At 40.9% G+C, this 11,203-nt stretch overlaps 1 protein-coding gene and 2 long non-coding RNA genes across 3 annotated transcripts in view; 2 read left to right on the forward strand and 1 right to left on the reverse strand.

Moving 5' to 3' along the window:
• Nucleotides 1-11,203, forward strand: part of nrg3a (neuregulin 3a) — a 430,968-nt gene that overhangs the window by 245,190 nt on the left and 174,575 nt on the right. Inside the window, exon 2 of the mRNA XM_085183301.1 lies at nt 3,521-3,650. Coding sequence (XP_085039427.1) covers nt 3,521-3,650 — 130 coding nt within the window. The remainder of the gene's footprint in view (nt 1-3,520; nt 3,651-11,203) is intronic.
• The window catches only part of LOC146505802 (uncharacterized), a 282,570-nt gene that overhangs the window by 154,083 nt on the left and 117,284 nt on the right, over nt 1-11,203 (reverse strand). The window lies entirely within an intron of this gene.
• LOC146505805 (uncharacterized) overlaps nt 5,038-11,203 on the forward strand; it is a 47,874-nt gene continuing 41,708 nt past the window's right edge. The window contains exon 1 of the long non-coding RNA XR_014877683.1: nt 5,038-10,807. This is a non-coding gene — a long non-coding RNA (uncharacterized LOC146505805). The remainder of the gene's footprint in view (nt 10,808-11,203) is intronic.

An 11,203-nucleotide genomic window follows, 5' to 3' on the forward strand; every position in this document is an offset into this window, starting at 1 on the left:
AGTTAAGCTCTCCTTGCAACATGGCAAACTGAACCTCCCCCACCCTCATTCAGATCTGGCGTTTGGAACTATTTTGGTTTTCATGTGAAGTATGACCCTGAAGGTAAGCGCCTCATGGACTAAAGTAAAACAGTATGTTGGATGTGCCACGCAATGCGCAATTACATTGGTGGGAACTAGTGTGTTAGCGCAGTTAGCTCGTTAACGTGTTGGCCGTCCAGCCACATGCACGGGGCGATCCGCGGTAGCTCGTTAACGGAGATTTGCCGTGTTGTGGCGTTAACTCATTTCAACGAGATTAACACTGACAGCACTAGTGGGAACACAACGAATATGACTGCACATTTACACCGATGTCATCCTAGTGCAAAGACAAGTGGAAGCAGACAAAAACAACAAGCACGCATGCTACAAACTTTAGCCGAGTCATTTAGACAGCCGTTAGCACATGATTCTCCTTATGGGGACCTGATATGTTTAATATGCTGCTGAGAATATAGCCCAGAAGAAGCGTATAGTATAGCTTTTATTTTGGAAAGAGCCATTTCTCTGTAATAAACTCTCTTTTCCAAAGATGAGTGATTTCTCCATCAGATACAGGGCTCGCAAAATCGCTAGCCCGATGTCCCGGGGCTAGCCCTGCCCTGCCCGTTGGTCTATCGTAAAAAGGAAAAATATATGTCAATGCTTTTGCATTCTTTCGGAAATGTAGCTGGGTAATTATGTCATTGGCATCTGTGAGCCACTGTCAATATGTGACATATTGAAATCGCGTTTGAATTTGCGCTTGTTTTTTGCTTCCACTTTGCAATCGCGTGAACTGTGTATAGAGAGCACTGATTGGTGAGTGATGATAATTTGCGCACCAATTCCTCTGACATCATCTTATCAATCGTTAGCTTACTATGCAAACATGACAAGTGAAATCTCCCGCAGCTTAAACATGTGAGAGGTTGATCGTGCAGAGAATCGCTGAGCGTTATGTTAGTGCCTGTGTAAAAGCAGCAGGATATATATTTTAGTTCTGCTGAGCCAAATAAGACAGGTCAGGGTGAAGAAGTGACAGCCAAAGAAAAGCTTACCACAAAACGGAAACGTTATGACAAATCAGACTATAAGGCAAAAAGAAAGTGCAGCTTTATGGTTTCATGGACAAAAGAATTTCTGTGGCTGCAATATGACGAGCTAAATAACCAGGGCTGCACATAAGTGGTCCGCAGGTGTGCATTCGCTGTCAAAATAAAAAACGCGCACAAGATAAGAAGTTGCAACGCGTGTTTGCATACATAAGATTTTCTGGAGGAGGACAGACATTTGTTTAGAACTCTTAAAGATGTTGAAGAAGCTCCTTTGAGCAATTACTGTGATGTTCCTCCACCTCCAAAGAAATGTCAGAAGGAGTCCGAACCACAAAAGAAGCGCGTATTCTCGGAAAAGTGGTTGCAGGAGGTGAGCTGGCTTCAAACAAATGATGAACGCACAGAGATGTGGTGCAGAATGTGCCGTGAAAATTTAATAAATGACAAATTAAAAAGGCATGAACATTTTTTTTTGTATTGAAAAAATATCGAACCGTGAATTTTGTGTATCGTTGCACCCCTAATCGTTAGGTGTGGATTTTTAAAGCTAAAATTTGAAAACCATCTGATACCAGTCATGGTAATTTTTAAAATATTTTACCCAAAGCTGGGTAGTTGTTGAATTGGATACACTACAATTTAGTTTAGAGTTGCTAGCAAACTTCAAATCCTGTCATACAAACCCACATGTCCCATGTCATACAAAGGACAACAATCCTTCTATTAATGCAGCAACCCAGGTAATAACAGGTCGGTATTTAAACTGAAACAGATATTGAGAAATATTTATTCATTTGTAAATAATTCATTACTCTGTACGTGCTTTTCGTGTCCGCCTCGGATCCGGCGTTGAGCGCATATCGCCATGTTGTCCAAGCTACTGCAAACCTCAGTTTACCCCTTCCTTAGTTCCCGGTTCAACTACTAACTTTAAACCAGTCTCTCATCTGCTAATTATCAGCGGTTGCAGAATATCCCTGGGGTCTGATCAGCACCTAGCGTCTCATAAGCCAACCCACCACTCAATCCTGTGGTGCCTCATACTGCTGATTAAGGGATCTGAGCCCATACAAAAATAACTCACCTCTAACTCACCTCCACAGTCCTCCCCTCTCCTCATTTCTTGATTGAAAAATCTTCAGTTCACTTGGATGTATCTTCCACACATCATTAAAGAACAACCTAATACAGTGATCAGTACTATTGTGGAAGTAACAGCATCCTCTAAGTAAAACTGATTTTAATCACTGAAGCATAGTGTTCTGGTTCATCACAGTTCATCTAGCTACTTTAAGAACAACATAGCTGGGATTCTGCTAATGAGAGCCCTTAGCAGACTCATTTTTCATTTGTAAGCACAAAGGAAAGAGTCAGGAGCCCAGTCTGGTATTAATAAGAACATCATCTGTGCTGCAGATCAGATTTCTCCCTGCATCTGAAAGCTTGATCGGCTCCATCACAGACTTTCTAATCAATGCTGATGGATGACGGCCATGAACACTGTGAAATCTCAACATTTTCTTATCTTATCCTCAACCAGCAATAAAATGCCCATAACACCATTATTTCATTAATCATGCGTTTTTCTTTCTCTTGGGAAACTGTTGGTTATTATTGGAGATTATGTATGGGAATTTCAGGAGCAGGACCACGCCTCCAAACACGCTCCTTCAGGTTGTCATCTATATAGTTTCCCCTGTTCTGCAAGCTGTTCATTCTCGTTTACGTGCCCCACCCTCCCTCCTTGTTCTCAATTCTTTAACTTCTTCATTTCTATGTAGTGCACGGGGATCTGCCGACTGTCGCCAGTCCCCTTCGAGGCCTTCCCCAAACCGCAGCTCGATTCATGTCAAAGCATCACTTTTACCTACTAAAACGCTGTCACACCTAAGATGAGGACGTCGGCCCAGCTAGTGAATTTCAATTATTAGGTCATTTATTAATATACATCGAGCAGATTCCCTTAGATTCGTGTACTACGCACAATCACTCACGCAAGTTGTGATAAATCACTGGAAGAATTGATGTTCTCCAACAGCATTACTGCAACTATAGAGTATTAATCATAAAGGGACAGATTATTACCTGTCCTCCATCCATCTTTTGCTTGTGACATCGCAGGGTCTAAACAAACAATCGCATGTTGGTATTATCCACAACGTGCGTCGAGTTTGTCTGTAGGCACAGACAAACTGTTCTTATGCATCCTTGGCTGGCGCCAAACAATTCTGGTATTTTTCTACTGTCGTTTAAGATAAAACCATGATTTATTTGAAGACACGGCGAGTGAAAATGAGGTCCTCTCTACGTGTAAACTTTTAGTAAACTTAGCTTATTCTTGTTTTAATTGGGTAAAGACTGAGCTTTTGAAAAACTCCCTACAGGGTGAAGGAAGGACGCCGTGCTTGTGACTGACAAGATTTTCTTTGTTTGTTCTGCAGCATCTCCAACTGTCCCTCCGCTACACTCGGAGCATTTCAAGCCCTGCCATGAGAAGGACTTGGCCTACTGCCTAAATGGTGGCGAATGCTTTGTCATCGAGACACTCAGCGGGCCTCACAAACACTGCAAGTAAGTGATAATTTATTGAAATACCTCTGCTTCGTTCCTTTCTTATGTTCTCTTTCCTGCATCCACAGCCTTTGCATTCTCCAGAGATTTATGTTGTGTCTGCTCGGTATCTGGTTGGTTGTTCTGACATTTAGCTGTATACTTTGGATTAGATACTTGGTATATCATCATGCTACATATATTAAAAGTGATAATCAGTCAACATAGGCAGTTTTTCCTGTCTCTTTTCTAAAGGATAGATGGGTTAGGTTTTGTTCAGTGGTGCATATTTGGTGTAAATATGTGTGACGCAGCTATACACCAAATTAGGGCTGGGCAATATGGCCAAAAATATTTATCACAATATAATTTGAAAATTTGCGATATAACTGACGATATAATTGACACGAGACAAGATACTTTACAACTCCACAACTTTATTAGTGCAAACTCCTCCAGTGAACCTTTAAAGCCGGTTGGAGCGGGCACGCTCCGTTTTGCGTAACTATTTTTAAATCCTGGTAGCTCTGCAACCACGTGAGCTAGCGCAATAAATTTTTTTGCATATGAAACCGGAGGAGTTGTACTTACATCTTATGTCATCAGCTTGTCCTCGGTCACAGTTTCCTTCCACATATAGCTTTGCAAAAAAATTGCATATTAACCAATTGCAGCAACAAAAACATAATATTCCAGAAACACGCTTTGCTGATCCGAGCAGCTGTTTGTAACACTTCCTACCTCAGAATAGAGATCAGCGCAAACTACCGCATGTCCGCCATTACCTGCCCGAAACCGTAAGTGACATCATTTTTGCGGCAATGTAGTTTTTTTTTTTACCTTCAGGGCTTTATGAGCCTATACTGGTGTTTTTAAAAGTTATGTTTGACTTTATGACTTTCTGTGTGGTTTCTGGGATGCTTAGGACTCATATTGCACTGCTGGAAATAGTTTATTTTGATGCACATGCTGCTTTTTTGCAAATTTGCATTATAATATTTATTTTCGTTTTTCCTGCAGTGTATAAAAATTGGTGTATCTGAAAAATAAAACTATGAAGACACTCAAAATAAATTTCCTGTGGTGGGAAACTATTTTGTGCAACTTTTTTATATTTACAGTTTTGAGGGATAAGCCTCTTAAATTTCTCTAACTAGAAATATATGTTAAAAAAAACAAAAACGATTTTCAATTTTTTTGTAGTTTATTGCACTTTTTTGCAATTTATGTAATTACTATGCACTTAATGCATACATATTATTAAATTATTTGGGCTATAATGGTTGTATTGATGTATATCAACTTGAAATGCTCCCAAAAATGGCTCCACAGCATGTAAAAATATAATATAAGCTCTGGCGGACTTGGTTCTATGGTAGGTCTTAAAGGGTTAAAGGGTTAACTTAAACAAGCAGCTGTTTTTTAAGTGCATTAAAGTTATATAAAAATGTAACAGTGCAAATGCAAATTCCTCGCTGACAGTTTAACCAAAAGGCATTTCCAGTGGAATTTGGCCGACATATCCTCAGCATAACCATGTATAATATCCACATAACTTAAAAAGAGGTTATACACAGACAATACGGTAATATTATTCTTGTTATTGTTAAAGCAAAGTACATATTACTGACTAGGGTAGCCGTAATGCCCCAACAATCAATCAAGTGGCATGGCTTCATAGCTTCGTACTAAAACAGTTTTTGACAGATTTTTGAGCGCCGTGTACGACATAACATCGGTTCGAGGTCAGTAAACACAACCAGATTTCATACATGAGGTGCACCAGATTATAAGGGGCTCTGTCGATTTTTCAGAAAATCAAAGGATTGATTTTAAGTGTGCCGTATTTTCCGAAAAACACGGTAATAACGACGGCCCGCTAGCATGCTCTACCAAAAATTGTGCTTTGGTGTGTATCTGACGGACGAAAGCCAAACCAGTTCCACACCTCTGAAGTTGCAACATTTTTACAAACCAGTTCTGGTTCATCCGTTTCATTCAACGATCCGCTTTCAACCTTCTCATTCTCCGTCGCTGCCATGCTTTCCCACCATGTGCGTATGAAAACAAAGGCACTGCGAATGCATGTTTTACCCATATTCTATCGCGATATTTAATTTTCTTATCATTGCCTAACATTATACCGGTATTACTGTGAATGGTATGATATGGCCCAGCCCTACACCAAATATAATAAAATATGCAACAAGTTAGAGAAAGAATCTCCCTGCCAAACACTCATCGAGAGGTTCGCAAGATGATTCTGTTTCTTTCTTTAAAGATAGAAGCTTTTATTCACAGTGGTTAACGTGAACAAATGATTGGAGTCTTAGAGATCAAGACCTAATCCACTCTGCTGTTTAGTGTTAAACAAATACTACTAATTTCTCAACAACGGCTAATTATGCTTCTTCCTGGTTTCACCTCCTCCTGCCCCAAAAGCTCTGCAGGTAGTCGCATACTGAATGACCTACTGGTTAAGGAAGGTTTGTGAGATACTGAACATGCGCACCAATGACTATAAATGCTGTGAGTCTATGCTGGCAACTGCCACCCACTGTGAAGGGGTAAGCTAAGAAAGAAATCCAGTGAATGTAGTGTATTTGATATTGTAGCAGCATCTGTAGGGACTGCTTCTTTATTTTACCTACTTTATCAAAAGATTCTTGCATCTTTGTCTTCCTGCGATGTGTCTGTGAGCATTATATTAATATCTTTGTGCACCTTATTTGTCCCAGATTGGAGAGTAGAGCTCGTGGGCACTTAGCCCCTTCAAATGTGGGGCCTTTTACTAATTAAGTCCCAGAACAACTTCTTCCAAAATCTAACCTCCGGACTTCCATCCGACCTCCTTTTCAAAGAGCGTGTTTTTCCAGCCCTGAGCTGCGACTATACATCCACACGCACGTGAAAGTGTGCATGTGAGCATCCACAAATGAGGAGGGATTCTACTCAAGCAATGGAAGACTCGCTAAGCTGAAAAAATAAGATCAAAATGAATATGAGCTGCAGTGGTCATTGTGCATTTGAGCACCACACATACTGTGAGAAGTCATCTCACATGGGAAATGTGTTATTTTCTGTTTACAAGTGTGCTTGCATGCTGCTGGACAGTAATCAGTAGCCGGTCTCAAGTTGAACATCTGCAGGCAGTTACAGTTTAGACTCACAGATTTCGGCCAACAAATGGATGTTATCATGTTTATGGGGTCAACAGAGCTACGGAGAATCAGACAGCAGGATTTGGACTTTACAGATAAATTATGCTGTTTTTTTCTGGAATAGCTTATTTGCCATATAAAATATGGTTCAAGTAGAGGTTGCCCTAAATTGGTTAGCCACTTCTGTAGTTTTCAGTTATGCACTGTGAGGTTTAGTAAAAACTCCACCAAGCCCAGAACGATCTGTTTGTTTTTTCCTCTTTTATTACAAGAACAGTGTTGTAGCTTGAACTATGATAAGAAAAGCACAGGAAAGAGAAAATGGGTGAGAAAGACCAAGGTGTAGGTGGATGAGGAGTTGGAGATGGGGGAGGACTGTTGTCCTCCCCGGCTCGCTTCTGTTGCCATGACAACCCAATAAATCTGTGGACAAGCTCAGCTGTTGAAGAGAGGAGGGTTGTAATGTATGCCGGGACTGCCTTGATCAGGCTGCCTGCGAATGTTAATGCGTGTGAGGTAGAGAAGAGCAGAGAGCTTAATCGCGTGGCAGCGAGCATGGACCATCGAGCAATACGACGTTCACTCTGGATCTGAACAACAGCTTAAAAGATAACATTTGGAGTTTAGAAAGGATCATCTTTAATTTTAGGAACTGATTAGACTAAGATAATGCTTCATAGGAATACTTCAGAAGTTGATCTACTTCCTGAGCGAGGCCTTTAAATATTACAAACCATATAAAAGAGGATACGTTTAGTTTCAGCTTACTCGCTTCGAGACATTAATTTATCATCATCAACAGAAGAATGATGAATTTCACCGCAGGCGTGAGATCAATGCATAATCTGATTCAATTTGTGTTTACAACAAATTGAGACAAATCCACTTATAAAAGTGTGATCAATTCAGACAGTAAATGGGGATTAATCGAGCCGGTTCGTGGCATTATTTGCCACTGAATTAATCATTTTTTGTTAGCAGGACGAAACCTGATCCTTTTTGCAACGATTTCCTCCGACGAGTCATAACTCAAGTATCAAGTGGCGTTCCCGGCCAGCTGTAAAACAGGTGTGGATTGTCCCCGGGAGCATTGTTTAGCGCTGACACTGTGTGCAACGCTCGCGTTTGCCGTCCTTATGGGACGGCTGCAGAGTCAGAAGGAGATGTGAGTCATGAGGACTGCTCGTCCTCTCACACAAAGACCCACCGTGCATACATGCCAGTGCTCCATGCTTTGGGCAACATAGTCAGGCATTCATTAGTGCTCAGCTAACCAGGAAATTAGTCACTGTGCTAAGATAATATTTTAAGAACATGGCAAGAGGCCAATGCATTGAGTTTTAAAAGTATGTGATGCTGAATTTGATTAATTACTTTTTGAGCTAAGCGTGATTTTTTTCTAAAGAGGACCAAAGGTCTAATAATAGCTTTGGTGTAATTACTGCTTCAAACAATGTCTGTTTAAATATCTTTCTGACCATTTTTCCTAAACACTTTTACAGCCATTTATCTCTTTATTCTTATCCTCTGATTTTAGAGAGAACTGTTGGCCCCGAGTAACGATTCTGCTATACGCTGATTCCCACTGAGCCAGCGATCCAGGAAATTTCACTTCACCGCTTCTTTCTTGGAACAGTTTATTCGTTCTGTCTTCAGAGTTGCATGCAATGAATTTGGTTTCTGGACAGTTTAGTATTTATTTCCTTCTGCCAGAGTGACCAGGCAAAAACTGTGTCCTTCTGCCTAGTTAGCTAAGCCCGTCTCACTGCCCTCTGTTGAGAAGCTATTCCAAAGCGTCAGGAAGGAAATCTCACCTGGCAAGTAGAGATGGTGTGGGTTTAGAAGAGATCCTTCCAGAGCCCGAGCCAATGAGACAGGACAGTGACACAGATACTCTCTGGAGGTTGGAACCAGATATATCACGCACGAACCCTGGCGCTGCTTGCGTACTGCCAGCTACGATGTGTTGCGGGTCATACAGTCGACCTCTCATTCAGTGAGGGTGTTTTTGAGCAATGTAAAATCTTACTTTGGGACCCATTGTAAACCTTTTTTAAAAACAATAAACATGATGGAAGGGGGCTTTAATTTGCACTTTTTTGCTCAGGGGTCTTTTTTGGATTGAATGAATGTGGAGCACTGAATTGAAAAACTAAACAGCCGTGTAGCTTTAAAACATTATTCAAGACAAAGAATACTGATATAAAGGGTATTGATGTTCAGTGTTGGGAAGGTTACTTTTAAAATGTATTCCATTACAGATTACAGATTACATGCCCCAAAATGTATTCTGTAACGTATTCCGTTACGTTACTCAATGAGAGTAATGTATTCTGAATACTTTGGATTACTTAATATATCATCATGCTGTTTACAACTACATGAATGTACTATTGCTGTGATTTATTACTGTTACTGAAGGTCCGCGGCTCTGAACCGTAGTAAAGGGACCTCTGGCTAATACGGTGGGTTCTGTGTCGGCTCATAGCTGAAAACTAGCTTTACTTTGTTGTCTGGGTCAACTTTGCTAGCGAGAGACAGAGAGAGGCGTTGAAAGGCTGCTCCAACAGAACTTATTGTTTTTGGAGGAAAACACGAACACGGTGTACAGTCGAGTCTTAATAGCTTACTTACAACTGGGCTCGTCAGGCTCTCTTCTTGGCTGCAGTGGTTATTATTATATTTACATGCTTCCAGCTCCCGTTTCTGCTCGATGACAGCTCGTACTTTTCCTTTTTCTCCCTCCCTCGCTCACAGACACATAACGTGTATGGCAGTCCATTCTCCCTGCAGCACGGACTACACTGCCTATGATGCTACATTCTTTAGAGCTATACCTGTAGCATTCTGCCTATTAGCTTAGCACAAGAACAACAAAAAGGCCTCTCTCACCCAGGAAACACGCAGAGAGAGAGGTCACCCTGTAACCATGGCAACCGTAACGCTGCCGCCTGGAACTACAGAACGTAGCTGTCAAACAAAACCCAAACAGTCCTGACCCGCCACAATATAAAACCGGGAAGTACCGCCGTGTAATCCATTTATTTCAACAAAGTAACTGTATTCTAAATACCACCTTTTTAAACGGTAACTGTAACAGAATACAGTTACTCATATTTTGTATTTTAAATGTATTCCGTTATTCCCCAACACTGTGGATGTTTCAGATTTTATTTTTTTGATATCTCTTTTTTTTACTTCATCATCAAGGCCACACGAGAACCTCTCCACAGTTGTAAACTTGAGCATTTCATTATTTATTTATTTATTTATTTCACACTTAATTAAATGACCCTTGAGCTGATATGTTGTGCAGGTACAAACATGCAATGGAGGCCGCGTCTAAAGTTTAGATAAAACAGTATGAAAAGAACGAACAGAATATTTTGTAGCGCTCACTCGTCGAGGATTCCTGTGTTTCCTGCACGACGTGAAGAACGAGACGGGAGGGGTAAGGCTCCACTGCTTTCTGGAGTGTAATCCTCCTTCCCTTACTGCCAATCCTCCTCATCTTCCCTCCGATCTCTGTGGACTCCAGTCTTGTCTTTTCCTGGGTGACCTTAGGCTTTTCCAAAGCATTCAGCCATGGATCAGCCCCACTAGATTGACTTGGGCTGCACAGGTGCGAGGAGCGGCTGCACAGGGGAATAGATGACTTTACTTTCCCTCCTCGTGCACGCATGCACACACTTACAAGCCAATTAACAAGAAGCATGCATGAAATTGAAAATATAGCAGCCATAACACACGTTTAAGCTGCCAGTAAACAAGCTGATTAAAATGTATATGGAAAAACACAGGCGTGTGACACATTTGTGTCAGAATTCCAGTGTCATGTCATGTTCACTATATAAAATGTAATAGCATGTTGTTTTTAAATATAGCATAAATTGGAAAAAAAAGAATGTTTTCAGCAAACTGCACAAACTGTCCTTTGGGTTTGTTATCACGACGCTGTGGGTGATGGGGATAAAGATAGACATGAGGTAAATAACCATGTGCTCACATATAAACACAGTTTGAGTGATATGTTTTTATTGATTAGCATTCAAATATCTCAGTGAAGACAGAACAAAGATTTACCACAAAGCAAGAAAGCATGAGACAAGGCTAATCAAAAGGTATTGGCTGAAGCATTTGCTTATTACGCCAACCCTTTTAACAAAAGATCTTTTAGCATGCAGCTCCTGTACACAGGGCTCGAAGCAAATAATAAAATTCAATTCAATTCAATTCAATTTCATTTATATAGCGCCAAATCACAACAAATGTCGCCTCAAGGCGCTTCATAGATACAGAGAAAAGCCCAACAATCATATGACCCCCTATGAGCAAGCACTTTGGCGACAGTGGGAAGGAAAAACTCCCTTTTAACAGGAAGAAACCTCCGGCAGAACCAGGCTGCAGAACCAG

This window comes from Neolamprologus multifasciatus, chromosome 13 (assembly GCF_963576455.1).
Source record: "Neolamprologus multifasciatus chromosome 13, fNeoMul1.2, whole genome shotgun sequence".
Lineage (NCBI taxonomy): Eukaryota > Metazoa > Chordata > Actinopteri > Cichliformes > Cichlidae > Neolamprologus > Neolamprologus multifasciatus.